General features: G+C 42.7%; 1 protein-coding gene across 2 annotated transcripts in view; it reads right to left on the minus strand.

Annotated features, from left to right (window-relative positions):
• RORA (RAR related orphan receptor A) overlaps positions 1 to 23,375 on the minus strand; it is a 378,120-nt gene that overhangs the window by 45,755 nt on the left and 308,990 nt on the right. The window contains exon 1 of one of the 2 annotated variants that reach the window (XM_075045495.1): positions 18,981 to 19,252. The exons of the other annotated variant lie outside the window; for it this stretch is intronic. Within the exon in view, the coding sequence (XP_074901596.1) occupies positions 18,981 to 19,011 (31 nt within the window). The 5' untranslated portion in view covers positions 19,012 to 19,252. Of the gene's footprint in view, positions 1 to 18,980; positions 19,253 to 23,375 lie in introns of those variants that run through there. 2 annotated transcript variants of the gene reach the window in all.

Raw genomic sequence — 23,375 nt, forward strand, 5'->3', positions numbered from 1 at the left:
GATATGCAAGAAACAGTGTCTACTGGCTACCTGTGTTAACAAACATACCAGCATTAGGTTGTCCTTTTGAAGATAAAGTTAGAAGTTTTGAAAACCACTTAAATAAAAAGGAAGGACAGATAGATAGCTTGTTCATCACTGTCACTGTAGTAAAGCTGAGGAACCATAATTTTGGATGAGGACCTCATGCACACAATAAATAATATGTATAAATGCAGATAAAAAGATGGCCCCTGTTCCAAGGACCTTTAATGGAAACACAAAATTGTATGTTCTTTTGTATTTTCCTTGCTCCCTACTATTTAGTTCCAGAACTTGTTGACCAACTCATTTCACTGTAATTCTGGTTTTGTATACCTCATCTGTGATTTAGACAATGACTGCTGTGTTTTGTAAAACAACTTGTTTAAGAGTAATTGCATATAGCTTTCTTGCTTCATGCTAGTTCATTTTAATAAACTCAAATTTACTAGGCAATCTACAATCAAGGCAGAGGTTTCATTGACACCTTCCTAAAATCTAGCCTGCAGTTGATTTGTTATTAATCACCCTGGTAACCAGAACAGTTTGTATATGTTTAGGAAGCTCATGATACAAAATTAAATGTTTTAGATACTGCAGCAGCTTGGCATGGTAATTCCACATCTCTTTCCTCCAACACTGCAAATGTGAAAGCAGCAGTTTCTCTCCAAGTAAAACACCACGCAAGAACAAATTAAGTTTCCTAAGCGTGCCAATGAGTGTCTGCTGGTGTCCCTGGCACAGACTGCCAAAAGGTGGTAATAAAGTCAGAAATGTTTCAGGGGTAGGGGGTGGGGAGCATGGCTCTAGACACCAGACATGAATTTTGGTACATAGAAAGACAATTAAAACCCATCTGGAGAAATGGTTTCTTCCAGTTGTCACGACCCTCTGGTGCGCTTGGAACTATTCCAGAAGGCTACTAAAGGAACAAAGATCCCTTGAAGAACTGAGTGCGCAGTGTTAGAAAGGTAAAACACAGAGGTGTCCTAGAGGGCTCTATCTTTTACTCTTTCATGATGATCTGAAAGAGCTGGCTATAAAGGGCCTAAAATGTATAGTTGTGTTGTTACCCCTCACTACACCGATAAAGAGATTAAATAAGGCACTGGCAGTTTGCTTTCAAAAGAGGGTGAAAGAAGAACACAAGAAAGTGAATTAGAGATGAATAATGTTAACATGAAGGAGAAGAAATGAAAGAAGTGAGAAACTACACAGCAAAGGAAAGAGGATGAGGCAATTACACAGCACTTCAGCAAGACGACAGTTCTGCGTGCAGCCTGTGCAATCCCAGGGTGGTGTGAATTCCAAGCAGGAAAATTCTTATATCCACATAAATGGAATAGCCAAAATGGAAGGATAAAGATGGAAACAGCAGAAGTACCACACTCCAGTCTAAAAATATATACACTACTTATTTTCCAATCTGTCTTTGGGAAACTGCAAACAGCAATGCTTAGGTTTATTATTTTCTCTCTGAAACTCCTGAAAAGACAAAAAGGAATCCTATTAATAAAGTGTAATGAGCAGGCTCACAAACATTGCATTAAAATCCGCTGTGCTTTGGTTGCATCTAGATTTTAGTTTTGATGATCAGTTAGCACTTTATCGTAAGCTTCACACAATATATATATTATAAGAAGTCAAAACTGTAACATCTCTTTCTCAAATTAAGTCATTTGAATGTAGCAAACCCATTATTCAATTGAACATACAACAGAAGAAATTTACCTTGAAAATTTACCAATCTGAGAAGAGTTAATGGGGTTTTTTTTCTGCACAAACTAGCAGTCTCACTGCACAGCCAGATCTTACTGCAAAGCCAAAGACCTTAACATGATAAAAGCAAAAAGCATTAAGTGTATTAATGCCTGTTCAAAATGAATTTTCTTTGTGGTATAGCAATGCATTATCTAGCTTCTGTTCACACTTCTTTGATTAAAAAAACCAACAACCAACCCAACAAACCACTCGCTCTTCATAGCTTTAGAGGCCCAAAACCCTTTTCACAAAACAATTATGAAAAAAACCTTTTATATAGGGTTAGTTGATGCCTTTCCCCCTCCTTTTTTCAATGAGCTAAATATAATTAATGACTTCAAAATGGAATTAGTTCAACAGCATTTAGCTGAAAGCATTTATTTATATGAATCCAGTTATAAATCATAACTCAAAGGCATATTGTAAAGAAATTTACTTCACTGAAAATTCAAATAGTAGCCTTCTATAGAAAAGTGATATTAAAGCTTAAACATTAGCACAGTCAACATAAATTCTGATTTTAACAGGCTTGGATAAACATAAATTTTGGCTCAGCGAGTCTGCTTCGGCTGTCAATACTCTGAAACAGATACAAGCTCTAACAAACCTTTAATTCAAAAGCCCATTATTGTACCAACTGAAATAGAAAGACTCAAGTATCAAAGAGGAGTTCTTCCCCACTTTCATGGTATTACTTCTGTAAGACACCAATTGATCTACAGCCCTTGAAAGAAAACAACTCGCTTCCCTTTCCTGGATAAAAGTCAGCGCAGTTCTTTCATCCATCACAGTGTAACAGCAACAAAATACATCTTCGGCATCAACTTAAAACAAGGAAAAAAAAAAAACCCCTGCAAACCACAAAGCTATTACATGACATGTCAATTTACTTTGTCTGACAGATTCACTACAGAGAAAAAAATGTTTTCATTAAAAAAAACTAAATGAAGATTTGCTTAAAGTAGTCAGTAAGAAAGAAATGAAGAGAGAGAGAAGTGAGAATTTATACAGATTTACCTATTGCTAATGTCATTCTGAGGCGCTCTTCAGCCTCATAAAGAAAACACAGCTCACTTCCTGAATCCAGTAAGTGCAACGTTACCTCCACCTAAACACCAGAGTGCAAAGCCCCTCTTCCCAGCAAAGAAAAGCAGAGCTCTTCCACCAGCCTGGTGGTCGGGAGCTGCTGTTCTCCAGCAGCGCCCACAGAAGAAGGTGCGCCAGCCGGGCCTTACGCAGGGAACGAGCGGGTCAAGGCAAAGCCTGCCCAGCAGGAGAGGAAGCCCCAGCTCAGGTGGCCAGCTGCAAGCGGACAGTTTATTACGGGTCCAACTTCTGACAGATTTAAGCCCTTCACCAGCTTAGTATCAGATCACAAGGAAAGGACATGAAAGACATGACTGCGACCGTGACAGGCTGTTCAGGAGTCTGAGGAGCACTCAGTGACACGTCTGGTGCCCACTGCTTTGGGGTGGATTCCAGCCCACTTTGCTCCTTTTAACTCCTGCCACAAAGCCTGTTTCTGCCGGCTTTTGCCGAGGGCAGGGTGAAGTTTCACCAGTACATTCATAGCACATGGCTGCCTGGCACAGCCCCCTTCCGTATGACGGCAGGACATCTGTCCAGAGCATCAGACTGGATACTCACCTTCCAAACTGGAGATTATTTTTCCCATCTAGGACTATTTATGCAATGTCCTGAGATTTAATAAATTTCCAGACTAACTGTTGGTTGCTTAATAACTAATAACATCCACAACATTTAGCAGCATCTGATAAATTGTGTAACCAAATTAATGTACCATCTCTGACATTAAAACCAGTTATTGTTAATAAAAAAGCCTTAAAGTATTTAGGTGGGTTCTTTAATTCAACTGAATAATGTACCTGGAACTACTGTGATGGCATTAGCAGACAGGTAAACAAATACGTGCTTATTTTCATTCCTTCAGTGCTACAGGTATTTTCTCTTTAAGAATACGGTCCTTTGGCTTCTTCCTGTGTTCTTTTACTAGATGCTGTTTTCCCTGAAAAACACCACAGTATTTACACTCAACTTTTCGGGCGTGGGAAAACTTTTTATTCTTCCAGGCCATGCTAAATCCTCTTTGATTAGGTTGTTCAAATACCTGATCTCATCATGAAAAGATTATAATTTTGAGTAGTAGCACAGCTTCACCGAGAGACCTAATTTCCTTACTGGCCCATATTAAAGGAGGGAAGAGTTCTTCTGCAGTGTTATCAGAAAGGTATTGCACAGAAGCAGCTCAGCCTGCCTGCATTCAGTGACAGGAACTACTTGCACATTTGAAGCACACAAGCAACTCCGCTAATGTGAAGACAAATACAAACAGGATCTGCTACACTAACCTTACAGCCACTTGCAATGAAGCAAGCTAAAGGACAACTTCTATGAGATAGTCTTTGGGACAACAAACAAGTTTTGACAAGAAATGTAAGTCTAACAGATAGTAAGTTTGGGATAATTTCTCCCATTCTACTAACATGATCTATGAGCATTCCAACTGCTTGGGACACGACATTGTCTTCAAAAGGAAAAAATGAGTAGGTACTTAAACCTAAATTAATCTCAAGACTACTTTCTACTGACATTGTTTACAATGGGCTTAATTATTTACGGGAAGAAACCATCCCATTGTATATCTGCCTGAATTTTTGAAAAACAAGTAAAGGGAATAAAAATTAAAATCTTGTTTGTAAAGCATGGGATTAGCAGCAAGCAATCTGGGTTTTGTCTCCTTGGATAAATCTCTTAGATAGCTGGATCAAAGTAGTTCTTTGTGAAACAGGCTCTTTACTGAGATGTTTGGAGACTTGGAACATTTTCCAAAGTGATATAATTTTGGTATCCAGCTTAATACAACTTTGAAAGCATTTTCTGAAACTGGAATTAATTATAATTAAATTTAATTCTTCTCCCACATTATATTTGGTGATTACATTTGAAGTCATGCTATGTAATTTCAATTATTAAGGTGCTTTTACACTAGAAGTAGATAAGAGTCCTCAAAAACTGTAAAACTTCCCCCAATGAAAATATGCTTGGCTAACAAAAACTTACTCAAATTTAGAAATAATGCCTTAGCCAGTGCACCGCAGTGCTTCTCATGTGAGATACATAGCTTTATGCCAGCTTTGGACATGCTCCTAGAACTTCAACTTTAGGCTCCAAGGAGACAAGTTGGACATCTGTGCATGTTGCCCATTCAGAATATTCATTCGCATGTAAAGAGATCCCACCCACTGCTAATACAAAATTTGAACTTAGCATGCTTACCAAATCGCTAATAATGCGGCAACAATCCAAGAAAAGAAGTTAAGCTATACGACCCCATGTTATTTTTTGTTGGCACCTCCCTAAGAAATTTTTCAATTCAATTCAATTTGGGGGGCGGGGGGGGGGGGATATAGAAGGATTTAATTTTCGGGCTTTGATTTTATGAGTTGCTGGCAACTCTCCCTGTGCACGCGCGTACACACACTCTCTAAAATAACAAGCTATTAACTTGACAGTTCAGGTATTTTAAAGGTGGGAAAAACAGTCTCTAAAGAGTTAGTTTTGGTTTGGTTTTTTTTAATTCAAAAGTAAACTCTTTCAAAAGTTCCTTCAATTTAGCATATAAATTGAATTCATTTGATTAGTCTTTCTAAAATGTAAAGCTCTTGTCTCCTCCAAACACACTCTATGCCAGCTAGCAGGCCAGGACTTGACATACTCAAGTGAGGAAACCTCCACCTTCTTTTAACAGCACAGTACAAACACGTCTGCTGTTAATTTCTCACAGCAAGGTACACACAAAGCCATTATATTTACTTGAGAGCAATGGTCACTATTTACAACAAATTATTATAATTTTCTGAGAAAAGGCTTGATTTCAGTGTGTTGAGCATCCTCAACTCTCCCCAATGCCCTTGTACGCAGAAGTGAGCAATGCTGTTAGGAGGACCCACACATGTTGCAAGATCCACATAAAGCCACTTAGTCGGTAAAGCTCTTCAAATACAGCTCATTTCTCCCCATCAACAGGGCAAGGCAACAGATACAGAAATGGGCTTCCTTTAAAAAAGCTGTTATATTTTTCTCCAAACAGAAAAATATGAACCTATTTTCTCTGTAATGTCTTCCACAAACCGCCAAGAATTAACGTTTCTGAAATGCTGGAAGCTTGTGGTAATACCTCCTTCTTCCTCCTTGGCCACAGGGACCCATCACGGTACCCGTACTGTCCCAGGACGGAATTCTTTCTCCAGGTAACACTATGGCAGTGCGGTAGCAGCAAAGGATTTGATACAAGTTTTAAACATATTTCCAGAAGAATAATTCATTCATGTATCATCACGTCCGACTGATCCCTACACACACAACTACTGCATCTTCTTACAGTAACATTATAAAAGACCCTGACTCTACCAAAGAGATAATTACAGACTACTTGCTGACAAATCAGTGATCCATTTCGTATCTCAAGCAACAACTTAATTATGAGAATGAATGTGTTTAAAGCACAGTATTAACAAAAGGAACATTTTAACAACACTTAACCTGGCATTGTTTTAAAAGCATAAGAAAGTCTAAGTCTAGGGAACTATCAGAACATTAACTTGAAGGTAGTACAGAATATTGCAACCAGTAATATCAAAGGGGTTTACAGCTGTTTCATTGGCAAAGGAAAGTGCTAAGCACAAGCCTAAGCCTTCACAGTTCCCCCTGTCCTGGCCTTCTGGAGAGCTTTCTGTCCTTCCACCAAATGCAAATGCTGGTCTCTCCTGAGGTGCCCAAATTGTTATTTTCAAGCCTTGATGTCTTTACGCAATTCCCAGCAGTTCTTCTTAGCCTTTTACATTCTGACTTCTGTTTACTGATGCACTACTTCTCCAAGTGTAGTAGCACATTAATTAATTATACAGTAGTATGCCTAATCAGGTTTCCCTAGGGTTTTTAACAGAAACCCTTTGTATTTCTTAATGATTCCATGAAATTGTAACTATTTTTAGTTCTGCAATAAAAGAAGTAAGAGTCTGCTGACAATACTATCTCCATAAAAGGTGCAACTGGTATTAAAACCATTGATCCAAGCACACTTGAACTTTTGAGAATTCACATTTAGTCTGGATTTTATGATTAAAATTTTTATAGACCACATAAGCAGTCAGCACTTATCTATAAGAAATACAAATGAAGAAGAAAGACTGGAACTGAAGAACTGATGTGACCTACTTTACATTTTAATATTAAAACAAATACATTCAAATTAATAGCAAAGTCTCCACTGCCTTCAACACAATGCTACCACCAATTGGTCAACAGAAGTCCAACAATTTTCTGGAATCAGTTTCCCATGCCCTGCCTTGTTCTGAAAGAGGACATGTGCTTTAGATACCGAAGATTACTTTTCTTTAGTTCTACGGCAGACATCCACAAACTTTCTCATTAATTTAAGGGGGAATTCGGGATTTAAAAAAACCCCAAAACCAAACTACTAAAAGGCCAAATCAGCAAAAACACATCCAACTTGCACACTACAAAAGCTCAGAAAAAGCAGTAAAAAAATAAATCAGTTTGGTGGACTTTCACTGTGCCGGAGCTGGTCACATCTTTGGCCAAATTGTGTCTTGTTTTAAGAGGGGTCATAGCTAAAGATATAAGTAGACAGCTGCCTTACTATAAAAGTGTTATTCTCATAGAATCATAGAAGAGTTGATGTTGGAAAGCACCTCTGGAGATTGCTTGGTGCAGCCCCTGCTCAAAGCACAGTCAATTACAGCTCAGGGTTGTGTCCAGTCGAGGTTTGAGTATCTCCACGAATGGAGACTCTACAATTTCTTTGGGCAACATGATACAGTATTTGGCAACAGACATAATAATATATAAAAAGAATTAATCTAAAAGTAGACATTTAGCTTTCATTTATGCATTTTATGTACCTTTTGCCCATCCTCCCCTACGCAGGTCACGGCAGTGTTGCACACACACTTCCTATCCGTCACCCATGTTTATACATTTGAGTCACAGAAACAGGGCTGCTTGGCTTCACGTAAGCTCAGACTCTCTTACCTAGTATATTGGCAAGACTGGATTCTAAGGCACTACTTTTAATTTTTAATCTTACCTATTCCCCAAATCAGAAATGAAGATGTGCCAGAGATAATTTCCACATTATGAAAGCAGCGCTCTCTAGCATTCCACAGGGACCTGTCTGAAGGCTGAACTGTATCTCTATACAGTTCCTTTTGTCCTGTATTTGTTCTTTGATGTACAAATATGCCACAGACTAAGCGGGGATGTCTTTGATGTTGAACTTTTATACTTTATTGCAACTAGCGTGCTTACAAGAGCAGCTGCCAGTCATTTTCCCTTCTAAACATTCAAATTTCATGAGGCACTTGCTTTATGAGTCAGATTTCTTAGTAACTTGTTTTCAGAATTTCCACAAGAACTGTGCTACTCTTCTGGAATGATAACTTGATTAAAAACCAAGATCCAATCAGGTTTTTCAAGTATTACAAATTAATACAAGCATTAGCTAATATATCTGAATGTATTTAACATAAAGTATAATTACCTAGTCAAGTATGCATTTCCTCAGTTTCTTTTAAATAATTTGGGCTGGTGCCTGGACTCTAGCAGTGACCAGGAGCAGCTGCATTGCGAATAGTGTAAAGCCAAGGTAAGCATGTAGTGGTACCTCTCTGGCTCCTCTGCCAGCCTCCAGCAGTTTACAGTTCAGGGACTTCCAGAGCCAGAGGTAACCTCTGCAGTACAGTTTGCATAATGCAGAGTATATACATACAATTTCAGACTGACAATACCATGGCAGATTAAATTAAAAAGTTAGTTACTTCTGTGACAAAACACTAATCAACATTGGCAAGAATAACACGTTATAAAGTGCAAATTTACCACCAGTAGATGCTAGAGCTGCCAGTGTGAGACAATCAAAAGAGTTTCCATTCTGAAGCCCTTTTGCAAGGGCTTTTAAATCAATCCTAAGAGCAGAAATTCTTTGGAGTGAGATTTTGCCATTCAAAAGGTCTCTGCTTTATAGCATGACCTTTATGTCTGGCTACTTTTCCCTTCTGTAAGTATAAACACTGTGGTTGAGAGGGAAAACATCAGAAGAAAATTAGAATATTTTGGAACAGTGACAGCAAGGAGGGAACGTTTCCCCATACTGAGCTCTAGGTTTCCACAACAAAATCAGTACTGCTACTGATGCCCCTCTCCCAGCCAGCTAGTTTAAAGATACATCGTCAGCGTACCAGCCAGAGAAATGCACTACTTTGAACATTTGAATTTCAAGTTAAAATTTTAAAGTGAGGAAAACATATTATAGCTTAGTCCTTTCTACTGAGAGAGAAAAAAGAACCCAAAATGAAACAAATTTGTTACAGATACCGATTCTTCTTTTTCAAAAATATCGAGCAGCTCAGTAACAAAAAATGCGTGTTAAGAGCTAGATGTATGCAAAGGAGGGAGCACTCTAGTGCTAGCCATGCCAGGCAGCCAGGTGCTGCACTCCACCTTTCTGGCTGGGAATTGCTAAGCTATTCCCAGAGATACCAGAAGATTTTTAGGAAATCTGGTTAAATAGACCCAGCCGTAGCAATACTAGAAACATCACATTTTCAGGGCCTTTTCAGGTCCAGGCAAAAGTTGGTTCTCAGCGCTCACTCAGATTCTATCATGTGCAGTAAAATAACCCACAAAGAAAAATGCAAGGGCGAAATATTGCTCGTGTTACTGAGAGGTTTCACATAGAGCTTCAATCAAAGCATCCCATGCAGGAGACTTGATCCTCCTTGAAGAGAACAATAGGAAAATCAATTCCTTTATTTAGCTCACTCCGCTGGCCCTACTCCAGCCCCTACACCTTTGCTCCAGCCCAGTGCCTTTCCACACTGCTGGCTGCCACAAGTGCTGCCAACCACTGCTGCTCTTCCTGCTATCACTGGGGAGCATCTGGGGAGGGAGGAATGCTCCGGGCCTGTTTTCCTCAGCCATTTAGAAGGCGCCTATGTATATGAGGTTTCTCAAATGAAACATCTCTGGCTCTTTAATTAACCTGTCTGGTTTTTTTATTATCTGTTGATACAAGAATCTATCCAGCAGTTACAAACATCTTTATGTACTCATATTTTAAGCAAATACTTCTTTTAATTCAGCAACGCACCCATGGTCCAAGAAAAACTCTACCCAAAGCTTAACACGATGCATCTCTGTCAATCCAACAATTGCAGGGAGCGTCCTTTTGAAGGAAAACCAATGCTGAGCATAAGCTCAGCTACTCCAGATGATCACTAATGATCTGCCCCTCTCTGCGTGGCAGAGCATGACCCTGCAGCAATAGTTGCAAACACACCTCCAAAACCCAAATGCTCCAGCCTGATGTATGAGACCTACTACCAAATGGTAGTTTCACTTACATTTATATTCTCCAAAATTGGTTAGTAATATCAGACCCAGCAAGCAAACATTTCTACAGTAAACTAGGAGCAGCTAGTCCCAAGGAGGGGAAAAACAAGTGGCAATCTACAACAAGCAGTTTTCTGCAGTGCAGAAGATGGGTTTATTAATTCCCAAATTGAGCTTCAAGTAATCTCTATAAATTTCCCAGAAAATGCACGTTTTCCCACAATAACTACTCTGCCAAATCAAACACAAAGATGAGCAAATTAATTTAGCTGAATGCAAAAATGCACCCATTATGACTAACATTACAGTTGATACAGGAAGAGAGCAGCTACTGCTGTTCCTGTCAAGTAGTAGAGCAATTTATACCGTTCAAATGTAAGTCAGAATTAAAGCATGCAAATGCCTATGTACAGAAAGGAAGCTCTAAATGTTCTGACGACCAGGGATCACTTTTTATCAGCTTTCTACACTCTACCTAGACTAAAGTCTTCAGGCAAAGAACACCTGGGGCTTAGAGAGAATTTAACCTTCTTTTGGGGTGAGAATATAAATGACACTTCCAATCATGTCCCATTAGGCACAAGGCCAAGTAGAGGAGGCTGGACAAGAGAGTGCTTCTCTCCTCAGAATTAAGAGTCAGGTAAACATCAGCTCACGTAAGTTTTAGGCATGCTTAACCCATGGCACAGTATCGACTCTTAAGACCTCTGGCAGTCTCACAAGAGGTGTGAATTAAGTGCCACATGCAATGAGAACTTGATTTCTAATCAGATCGTGTAAATTGGACTAGGTCTTAAACAACAAATGATACTTGGATGAAGGGAGAAAATTGCCCAACTTACCTGGTGTTTTGGAGAAAGAGGTAGAAATTCAGTACCACAAACACGTGCCTGAGCACAGCCTTGTCCCCTTTCAAGCTGTGGTGGTGACTGAAAACCTGAGGCTCTGCATGCAATCCTATTCCCACTGCTCTGATTCAACTGTTCTAAAATTACTATTTAAAACTAAGACAATTCTGTCCAAAATAAAAGTCATCTGAAACAAACACAGCTTTCAACTGCATTTCATGTGCATGCCACCCAGCCTATTTTAAGATTATTGAACTAAAGCAGTTCAAAATACCTCCCTACCTCACTTGTATAACTTGGTATACAGAAAACCTCAGTGTCCCAGATGCCTCCCCCTTTGTCTCTGGGGCAGAGAGGTCGATGCACCAGCAGAACCAAATACATCAGCTCTTGGTATCCGCGAGGGTCGGAAGCAGATGCCACGGCCATACTGCACCCTTCCCCAGGTTTCAGCTTCACGCAGTTGAAGTAACAGCAAGAATAAGGAAGTCTTTAGGACTTCAGGAATACTAAGCAGCACGTTGCAGAAGACAGCACGTGCCGATGGTGACGGGCCCTTTTCCTTATTTTTAGTTGACAGTGCAGAGAGTATTCTCAACATACCAGGTGTGAGCAGAGGTGGCAGGAGGGCCAAGCGGGCCCCACCGGGCCAGGTGCCCGCAGTGCCTCAGACCAGCACTACCTAGAGCCAGTGAAAAGCAATCCTGGCATGCAGGAACACGGCCCAGGGTACTCTGTCAACCAGACAAAACTCCAGTTTGTGGTCACTTCAGTTTGAATGAACACTCTGACAAAGCCTTTGTCACAGTGCATCTGTCTATGTAAAGATTTAATGTCGCTTCTCCGCCCCCTCGTTTGAGAATGATCAACTTCTTCTACAGTGCATAAATAAAGAGTCACGCAGTTGGTTTTATGAAGCACCTTGTCCCGGGATTCAATGGCAATAAATAGCACAGTATTTCAAAGAACACAAACATTACACAATAATTACATGGCTGATACCCTATAAGTATGCTGACTATTCTATTTGCATTGTTCAGAAGTGAAGAGGTTAGACTTATTTACATCCAAGTAGCTTTAATTAAGCTTTGAGATAAATGCTCTTAAAATGAAAGCTGGGATGATTATACCTCTCTGGACACTGATTTTAGCCCAGATGGCTATGTACATAGATGACAAAAGGCCCAAAGCACAAACAGAAGAGCCACAAGCTATGGGTCCTGCATCACTCTCCACCACATAGGAAAGAAAACAAAAAATGCAGTGAAATTGTGACCTTACTGAAGTCAACTGCTTAAGTGCAGTGGAACCAGGCTGTACCTTAAAGGGCAGCAGCAGTGGGTGCTGCTGACCACTGCAGGTTCACGTTAAGATGAACTGCACCCAGCTGCATGCACTAACAGCAGCGAATAAATGGGCTGTGTTTGATGGTGAGGGTAGCAGGCTACCCCTTCGCCCCCAACAGTGCTGTGGAACCCCCAGACTTCTTTGGGGAGACTCTTGCACTTGTGACAGCATTAAATGTCAGAGATTCACATTAGGCTGCATCCAAAGAGCACAAGGAGCATTAGCCATCTCAGAGACTGCAACTGCACAGCTAATAACAGCTTCGGCTTTTGTGCTTCTGAGCGGACAGTACACGTGCACAAAATGAGTGACGGTAGGACGCGAGACAGATGCCCGAACGTTCACAATGCTGGACTCAGATTTTCCTGGATATCCATTTGCTCCCATCAGCAAAAAAAACATCACCCTCCCCTGACACCAAAAAGGAAAAGGGAAGCAAACACTAATTTAATGACACCTTTTCCACAAAAACGGGAATCTGTGTGCCAACCTGTGCAGGCAGACAATCTCAGTGTAGAGTGCTGGTACCGCAAGGGGGTCTCTCCAGCGCAGTGACTTTTCCAAGTCTGCCAGCAAGCTCCCTACTGCAGCTAACCCCCACTCTGAAGAGGGGAACAGCACGACACCCCGTGAGTCACTGCCGCCCTGAGTCACTCCCTGGTGTTCTCAACATAAGGTGCAGGCAACTGGGAAGCAGCCTGAAACTGCACCAAGCTTGCCAACCTATATTTTGCAGAACTTCTTAGCCTAAATACCTCTAGCAAGAAAAGTGAAAAAAACCTGGGCAAACTAAAGACTTTGTTAACCACAGGCAAGGCTCCCTTTAAAGTAGTATGAAGCATAAGAAGAAAGCCCATCTGCCACATCTCCTAACAAGGCTTTCTGCTTCAACTTTTCAGTCTGTGATTTTTTTTTTTTAAAAATCCAACAAGCAGAGAGGTCTGCACTGTATAGAGTCACCTTTTTCTCATAACATAGCTATTCTTGGAGGACAGAATCCTCCCCTCCCCTGTTCATGTTTATTGCAAAAAAGAGAAAAAAATGATCTTCAAAAAGGAATGAGATGTTTAGAAGACAGTTTCTCCACTATTACTTATGTGCATATCCCTTAGATATCAGTCCTCAAGGAAAAGACAAATCACAAAAGGAGAAAACTACTGCTTGCTTGATCTCAAGAGTTATCAGCTGTAATCGCAAATTAGACCTCAGAGATAAATACAAGAAAGGTGAACATTATTTTTTCTCTCATTGCAAATAAAAAAAATTCCAGAATAACATTCTAAAATATATCAAGCCTGACTATAGTAACTAATTCTTCTCACACGCAGTTATTTTGCACACTACAAAAACTTATCTCATGGGAATGCAAACAAACAAACAAAAAAAGAACATGCTGCATCTCAATGTCCTCCAATACTAGATAGAGAATTGCAAAGTCAAACAAAGTTGCATGTATCTACTCGGGAGAGACACAAAGATTTGACACTTTTGATTTAGTATGTATAGTTTAGAAACAAATATACCAATTTAAAATTATGGTGCGTAGTGAAGATGAAATACTAACAACCCTGCCAGTAATCAGTACACAACAGTGATCATTTCTATACTGTACTGTAGGCAAGAAAAGCAAGAAAGAAGATTTAAAACCCCTTACGGTTAAAATTGAGTGGTACATCATCCTACAAAAAAAGAAACCCAAACATGCAAGGCTCTGTATAATGGGGAATGAGTAAAGAAATCAGTCTTTTTCATAGACATTGGGGAAGTACTCAATATAAAGAGGACTCAGTTCTTGACCGAGGTCTCCAGACACTACTCCCCGAACTAATAAATGCCAATACAAGCATTCACTTCCCCAGTGCAGAGCCAAGCTGCAAAGCTGCAGGCTGTCACCCCGCACCACATGCTGAACCAGCTGCCATCTCCCCCCCCATATGAGCTCACTGGGTAAAATGTGACAACATTTCATATTTGTGCACAGCCCACACCCCAAACGCCAGCGATGCTTAACTACCCACCTCTACAGACTCATCACTTCAGGGATTTTTTTTTTTTTTTTAAAGGGTATAGAATTCTTTGCTTGGAATCCACAGACCACTTCAGCTTTGCCCCAATTATTCAGAATTATCCTAGAAGAATTATTTTTAAGATTGTACTGCCAGCCAGTTGGAACAGGCTCACCATTTCAGCTAGGCAAGAGCTGTACGTAAGTTTAGAGTTTGATCTATCGAGATGTTCAGCACCCACAGTCTTCTCTGACTTAAACAGGATGTACAGATTCTCCATACTTTAAAGGAGCGTCCCCAACTAAGACTTGTACAGAGCATGCAACTGCCTTTGATTATCACAGAGCGAGACATAAAGACAGATTTCCTCTTCTTTTACTTGCAAATCTTGAGTCTTTCAAAGGGAGACTGAAAAGTACATTTCAGCAATAAACCTCAAACCAATCTCATCCTGCAAATGCGATGCAACAAACATCATGGGTACAAGTAAGTCATTGAGATCAGCCATATGAAATTAAAGCAGCAAGAAAACAGTCTCTCAGCTAGCAATTCCAAAGGCCAGATTCTGTTAATATTTAGTCAACAGAAGTTCTGTACCAGGGGTATTTGCTAAATTGGATTTAACTTTCAACAGTACCACAGTGAAGGCAAATTTAAACATACTCCAATTTGTAAACCAACTTTTTTTCAACCGATGGCAAGATATTTTTCCACAGGCAGTTGTTTACTGGTGAAAAACACAGAGTAATTACCAATGTGCTGGCAGGTTGGTGCCAAGATACATGACAAAAAACACGTCAAAAGGTCAGGCTTGACAGACTCAGAAAAGCTCACCCGCAGTAAGCAGTACTGCATAAATCCCCAGATGGACGGCCTCCGAGCAACCTGGCTCTGCCGAGCCCGGAGCGTGGAGGTTGCTGCAAGTAAAGCACTCTCCCTTCAGCGCTACAGCCAGGCATTAAGGGAAATCCTGCTTATCTGCCCAACCGCAGCTTGGGTAGTCAGAAAAAATACAGTAAGATCCAAAAATCACGTGCACAAATAAGGAAACCAACAGAGTCTATTTCCTTAAATAGGTATTTTTAAATGACTGAATTTTCATTCAGAGACAGTGTCAGTCAGAAAACAGGTTATACTTCCAACAATCCAAGCACAGACCCCCAAAGTGAAACAGTTTTCCTTACAACCAAGTAACAACTGATTCTGCTCATCTGGTCTCTCCTCTGCAAAACAGCAACAAATTCAACTTTGGCGATGTCCACACAGCAAAAGTCAGGACTAGTAGCTCAAATTCTACCTTAACAGTAAATACACCCAGGTAGAAAAAGCTTAGAAAATTTACATCTACTTTCACACCAATCTCTATTTAGAGATGTTCACATGAAGGATAGTGAAACTATTGCTAGGTTCATTTTCAAACTTTATAAACTCACCAGTAGACCAAACCCTTCTTTCTGGGCCTGATGATAGTGCAAGTCAAGTACTTCAGCTCTCACCAAAACCTGGCCTGATTCACCCCTGTCTCTCTACAAAGTAGGTACCAAAAAATGGTAGAATACCACGCTTTTGCATCTAGCTCCCTCTGTCTTGGGCTCACCTCCAGTTATGTACTGACCGGACAACTGAATCCATGTTTCTACTCCAGCGCAGAGCATTTGTTCACCAATTCACAGCACTTAGTACTATTCTCCTTGAAGTCAGCCTTGAAGCTTCTGCCAGCGAAGACTCTCACAGGAATAAGATCTGTACCAATGAACATGCGGGCGAAATTATCCCGTTTCTTTGCAAACTTTTACTGGTAACCACATGAAGTTGCACTCTCCCTTAAAGCTATCAGTCAGTTAACTGGCCTGCATATATTATAAACTAAGAATGCAAGGCTTCCTGAATCCTCTACACAGACTCACAATAGTTGATAAATAATTTTTAAAAGCCCACCAATCTACAGAATAATTACCGCTGCCTATTTTCTTAGAAACAGATAGAAAAAAACCTCTTTCCTCTCTGCTTGAACCCAGAAAGTTACATTTCTTACCATACAGCCTGTTTTGGTGACATGTCTGGCCTCTTCATTGGACTAGTCTGTTTTCCAGCTCTTTAAGCGTACTAGCACAGCTATCAATGTGCTGACAGCTGGCCAAAATCTTTACTTATTCAAACCTGTATATAGTCTGGAAGTCTGAGGACTTCTCAAAATGAAAGAAAGCACATTTGCCAGAACATTATGTTGCATGAAAAATACGACTACTCGCAAATTAATTTTACATGGTATCAATTCGGGCTACCTGAACAGCAATAGGAAAGAAATGAATACTCGTTCTTTTTCACTTAAAAAAAAAAAATCCAATACAGAAATCTGTAACAACCCATATTCTCCTGCAGACCATAATTTTCTGCACTTTAACTTCAGAACTGTAAAAGATCAGAAGCGCCAAAAGATGCCATTACAGCACCGAGAATAAACAAAATATTCAATTCATCTACATGTTTTACATTTTTCCCTCGTACCTTTGAGCTTATATAAAAATGCATTCCCTATGCTACTGGTCTACTTCTATCAAATCACAAAACTGGATTGTGAATCTATTATTTCATGGCAGTCAGAGGTCACTTTAAGACAAACGACAACACATTTCCTCCAGCTGAACCCTGTCCAGCAAATTAGAGAAAGGACAAGAAACCAAGAAAGTTTTTCAATGCACTAGAAAACTAAATAGTATGAAACATGAATGAAACATACCATAGAAGTATTCTGTAAACAGACCCAAGTATTTTCATAATAAAGCCATTAGGAATTACACTTTAAAACCCAAAAGCTCGGCTCTGCCAAGATTTTACATCAGTGTGGAAATTGGTTTAAATGAAACTCCCAAGAGAGTCAAAAAATATTCCAAAATTGAGTTGCTGAAAATCATCTGCCTGCTCTTTTACAACATACCTTAAGTCTCTGTCCAGAAGCATACAATGCAATTACAACCTCTAAATTTTTTAAATTGGTGTACTTTCCTGCTTTTCTTTCTTTTTTTTTTTAAATTTGTTTATTTGATTTCACAGTTCTAACAGGCTTATAAGGGATATGCTGAAAAACTCTTATCAGAATATGTAGAATTCTAAGGGACTGCTAAAATATCCATGTAGTTTGCACTTAAAAAAATGCATTTCCTTTTGTTACAGACACAAGTATTTGAGTCAACTCAATTACATTTTCTTGCCAAATACATTCAGCATGGCTAATGATTAATAAATATAGTGCTTTTCTTTTAATTCACATAGGCTTCTCTCCAAGAAGAAAAGGAAGCCTAGTAATTGAAAATTACTGTGCCTCAAACACTGCGCTATTATTGGTGCGCATTACCTACTGCTCTTGCAAAGTGGGGAAAAAAAGGAAACAGTCTCTAGCTCAAGCAGGATTCAGTCTTCTTTTTCCAAGTAATACTTTTTTTAAAAAAGAGAAACTTTACCTACAAAGTCCATGAAAATATTTTAAAGGTTATAGATTCAGTATTTTAATAGGGACGTTAAACTGAGACGTCAACAGCGATACTCTTTAGATTACTACAAAAGAATATCGTATTTGAAGAAGATGGTTACTGGGTTTAGATTTTTTTTTTTTAAAGCAACAACTATGACTTTAAAAACGTCGCAATGCAAAGTTCTATTGTGGACGTCATTTTACCAGGAAACGGGGCAGACTGAAAACATACCTCTAAACTTTTGATTTCCCATCAAAAACTTCGTTTGACTCTCCTCAGCCTGACATTGCCCCTCACTAAGGACTCGGATCGGCAAGCAGAGAAAACTTCAGGTTTAAAAGAAAATAAATCACTAAGTAGCTCTTATTTTTCCTTTTATTCCAAAGCCTTTTAAACATGAGCAGCCACCTCTTAGGATGGCATTTCAGCCCCATCAGCTACCTACAGGATGCTGCTGCGCGTTCTTTTCCCCTTTACTAGAGCGGATTTTACAGTACGTATTTTCTCCGAGGGTTTGCAGAAGGATCAGGCAGCTCGTCTCCGCTTCATGCGACTCCAACCACGTTAATCGTAACCTCTCCCGCCGAAAAGCCGTGCTAGCATAGCAGATAAGCTCTCTCTTACCCTCCAACTCGTACGCGACCGTGTAAAGCGCAGCGGCTCCGCGGGGTTACCGCTCCGCTCCTCTCCGCTCCCTACGCGGCGCGGCCGCCTGCACCCATACACCGCGGCAGAGCGGCAGCGGCAGTCCCGGGCGCTGCCCGGCGCTCACGGGAAGGACTGAGCCGCCCCGTCCCTCCAAGAGCTCCTAAAAACCTCCCCCTGCTCCGCTGGGGAGGGGGGCGGCCGGCCGGCTCCCCGCACCGGCGGCGGTTCGCGGGGCAAGGCACCGGCGGCGGCGCCACCCCCCGGCCCGGGGCTCCCGCAGGCCGCCCGGGGCCGCCCCGCATCAGCGGGAGGCCGAGCGCTGGCACCGGCCCACGGAAAAGGGAGGCCACGGAGAACTCTTAACTCCAGCCGGCCCCGCCGCTCCCGGGCCGGGCTTCGCCACGGCACGGCGCGGCGCGGCGGCTCCCGCGGGCTGCGCCTACCTTTCATCGCGGCGAGCACAAAACACATCATTTGTCAGGGGCGAAGCGGCGGGGAGCGGAGCGCGACGGGCAGGGAGGCGGGGAGGGGAGGCGGGACGGGTCGGGCCGGGCCGGGCCGGGCCGGGCCCTCGGCGTGAACCACCACCACCACCACCGCCGCCGCCTCAGCAGCAGCAGCCTCCGCCGCCGCCTGCCAGCGGAGAGCCGCGCCGCGCCGCCATCCCCCGGCCCATATGAGGCTCCATGTGACCCGCTGACATCAAGCCAGCCCCGGCCCCCCGCCTTGTTTACACCGCTCGCTCCGTCCCCTCCCCTGCCGGCGCCGAGGGGCGGCGCGGGCGGCCGGTCACGGGGCGAGCCCGGCCCGGCAGCACCGCCCCCGCCGCCGCCGCGGGGCTCCGGCAGCTGCCGCCCCGCCGCCCTCCTGCCCCCTCCCCCCCCCCGGCCCCGGGGCCTTTCGCTCCGCGGGAGGGGAGCGCCGCGCCCGCCGCGCCCGCAGGCAGCGGGGAAGGGAGCGGGGGGTGTGTGTGTGGGGGGGTGCCGCCGCGGCCCCGGGCAGGCGGGCAGGCGCGGCAGGTGCCGCGGAGCGCCCCGGCTGCGGCCCGCGGGGGCTCGCCGGGCCCGTCGGCGGGGGAACGGCCCCGCAACGCGCCCCGCGGCGGCTCTGGGCGGCCGCTTAGGAAGCTGAACGCGGCGCGGTGAGTCGGGTTGGGTTGGCGGAATTAGCGAAGAACGGAAGAGAGGGGCTGGGCGGGGGCGTCAGTCCCGGCAGCCGCACGCCGAACTGCGCGGGCGGTCACGACCGGCGCTGCTGAAATAGCCGATAGCACCATCAGCGCGCTGCCCGTTTTGGCCCGGTCCTCTGGCGAAGTTCGCCTTCCCCCCTCCGCCCCTCTCCGAAGGACCTATAAGTGCTGTTTTAACTAAAAAATAACCGTATTGAAGCTACATCTTGGCATAACACAACTACACACTTGATAGTCGACTTGATGATCAAGCCGAACAGCATTTGCATTTTAAATCTGTCTGGCGATGGGTTCATATTCTCTCAGGATCTGCTTGGAACAGACAAAGCATTATACCACTGCTGGAGTTACTTTCATATACTCCATAGCATCAGCTGTCACCGTACCGTCAGTTTGCGAGATTAAGTTTTGCATCATTGATACACAGACATCCACACTACAAGAGGGATAGCACAAGACTGAAGACAGAAAAAAAGCCAACCTATGAAAAAGAAAGCCCCCACCACCTTAGTGAAAATTGCATTAACAAAACCAATATTTTTTCCAAGTCCTGCCTTAGCCACTAGAAGAGAGTGTCACAAAACATAAAACTGCAGAAAAGCGTTGATCCGTTACAAGGTACTTAACAGGGGACAGAATAACAGAATATAACATTTCATAATAATTTAACCAGAAGCATAAGCATTTAATGAAATTAAGACAAGGGAAAATAGATAAACAGAAGCCAGAGGAAGCATCTTAATATTTGAAGCAAAGCCCTGTATTTAGAAAGAGCCTTTATGAGATGAGGACACCGAAACAATCTGTTATTAAATGGTCCCTAATGGCTAATTCTTACCTATTTCTTTAATGAGTTCTTCATACAGTACAATATTATTTAAACACGATTAGAAGCTATCCAGGTATACGTACCATTAATCAGTCTAGTCATTCAAGTCCCATTAATGCTAAATATGGTTTTAAATCTTCCTTATTTAAAAAAATTCCATGAGCTAATCTGGTGCAGTAGGGTAAATTTAGCAGGTATCTTTGGCATAAAGTTTTTGATCTGGGTTTGTCATCCTTACTTACATTAAGCCATTCCTACGAATAGCACTACATATACAGTGAGATACCGCTCAGAAAAGTTACAGTGGCAGATCCGTCCCAGATGGGTTTGTGTTCATGGAGTTTTATCCGCAGCACATGTTTTAAAGTTGCGACGTACCGAACAGAAACCTTCCAGGACATCCTGGACTGAATCAGATACCACTAACGGCGCTGTTCAGAGCTCTTCAGAACCCGGAAAATGGTGCTTTTACACGTGGGCCAGCTCCTGCTGCTGCTGTGGAATTTAGATGCAGTCAGAAGACTTGCAGCATGCACAAGAGAATGATGTCTTAATATATTGTAATGCAGAGTTAGATCGTTGTAAACATTTCACTCTGACACAGCAAGTAATGGCAGACCTACGGCTTGAAAAATGTCACAGTCCATTAGCGCCAGTTGTCTTGTCAGACATTTAACCTTAAGGTACACAGCATTACATTATTACTGATCTGTATTTGTTTCCAGTCCAACTGAAATGCAACTGATAATCTGGAATGACATCCGATGTGCTAAACGGCTTCAATAATAAGCAGCCGACACAGATTTTGCATTCTTACAAATACCTTACAACAGTTACTTCACAAAATTATAGAAGATTGGTCATCAGATATTTTAAGTGAGAAAAGCATACTTAAGATAGTCTATTATTTACTATCAATATCCCATCTAAGCCACCTGCTAACTGACTTCTGGGTGCATAAACACATCCATTCGCGCTTTAGTTTTCTGTCTTGGTTTGACATCATTATGAAAATTCAAGTCAAAATCTGTTTCCTCCCAATTTACCAAACTACTGCAATACTGAAAGTCTCGCTCAAGTTCAGACACCGTATCAATGACAATGCAAAGACAACGCGCCAGTCAAATAATACTTAGCTCAGTATTACAGTTTACTCGACACGCAATTGCTCTCACTGGCTTGTACAGCAGGGTTTCATTTGACTTCCAGGAATGCTTCCTATTTTCCAGAAGCTTGTACTCTATTGTGCTTGTTACTTAAGCATTTGATAAATACCTGTAAAACACTGGAAGACCGCATACTCTTCACAGGAATGAGAAACTACACGCGTCAGGTTACACACAATTCTTCCCTCAATTTCTGCATCCAAAGACCTCCTGAAGGTGTCCAATCTACATATTAACGCTTCAGGCTAATTAGGGGCCTGCAAAATATACCCTGACTGTGGAGTGCGTTCATCCTTTGAATCACCTTGTCTTCAGAAAAGACAGCAGTTGGCCCCGGGGGGATGGCTGGGCCTGCTACTCAACGTCCAAGCCACCACTGCTCCCCTTGCGGGGAGCACGCACGTCTCCCGTTTACGTACGTGCCCCCCAAACGGAGGTGCTTCCAGAACCGTACGGCAGCTTCTCTGCAGCTCCGGCACGCGGGCGTTTTCGCGCAGCGGGAATTTGCGCTTCGGACTCGGCGCCGGCGGGGACCGGGCTGCCCGTCCCTCGCGTGGGGCCGGCCTGCCGCCGTCAGGGTGCAGCGCCCGGGGCCGGGGCCGAGCCCGAGCCCCAGCCCGAGGCCGCCGCAGCGGCCGGTCCTTGGCGCGGCCCCGCGGGAGGGGCGGCGTGCTCCTCCTTGTGGTAAACCACTCACGAAACAGCTACCGCTGCGGGGCGGGGGGCCGGGAGGATGCGAGACGCGCTCCGGCCCTTTCGCAAGAGATAAAACCCAGGCAAGGCGGTTGCGCTCTCACCTGCCTCGGACGCCCCAGGCCCGAGGCCCGGCACGACTGAGGGAAGCCGTGAGCTCTAAGGGTCTTCTACGGTCTGAACTTAGTTCTAACCACGCGCAAACATCCGGGGACTATAAACGTCAGATGGCGAGTTCAAAAATGTTAACGTATTGTGTAACCTTATCAGGTATAACATGTTTTGTGTCGTATCGATATAAAAGGTGTTCAACTTGTTCGCCTAACCGCAAGCCTCCACAACAATCAGAGGGAAACAACTGTTTCTAGCAACCTTTTCAACCTCTGCTAGGCAAAAAAAAAAAAAAAAAAAAAAAAAAAAAGTGTGAAGTTGCTAACAGAGAAAGGGAAAACACCTATGATGGCTATTAGCCCTAGTAATCGGGGAACCGGTATTTAACTGAGTGTTCTACGCCCAGAAGAGAAAATACTGAAAAGCTTTCCCCTACCACCTCTTTTTAAAACTACTGAGCAAAGTAATACATTCAGCTTCCAAGATGAACCAACAACGACTCCCAACTACTTGTTCAAAGACATCCCCAAACAGAAGTAGTTTAAATGCAAATAATTAAAGGAGGATGTTTATGTTGTCTAACTTGGAACATGAGTGGAGAGCATTTCTGCAGACTGTTGGATCATGTTTTGCATTCATGCCTAAGTGAAGCTGTGTGGTTAGGCTTAATTCAGGGAGAATTTTGAGACCTCCTTATCACTAAAGTTTAAGATTTGAATAATAAATACAGTATGTAACCACCACATTCCCTCCCTATATAGCATAGAGGAAAAAAGGCTCTTGACAGAAGAAAATTTCTCATGTAGTAACTCCCTGTCTGAAGGAGGTATAACCACACAGGGTTGTTATG

This window comes from Buteo buteo, chromosome 13, assembly GCF_964188355.1.
Source record: "Buteo buteo chromosome 13, bButBut1.hap1.1, whole genome shotgun sequence".
In the NCBI taxonomy this organism is placed as follows: Eukaryota; Metazoa; Chordata; class Aves; order Accipitriformes; family Accipitridae; genus Buteo; species Buteo buteo.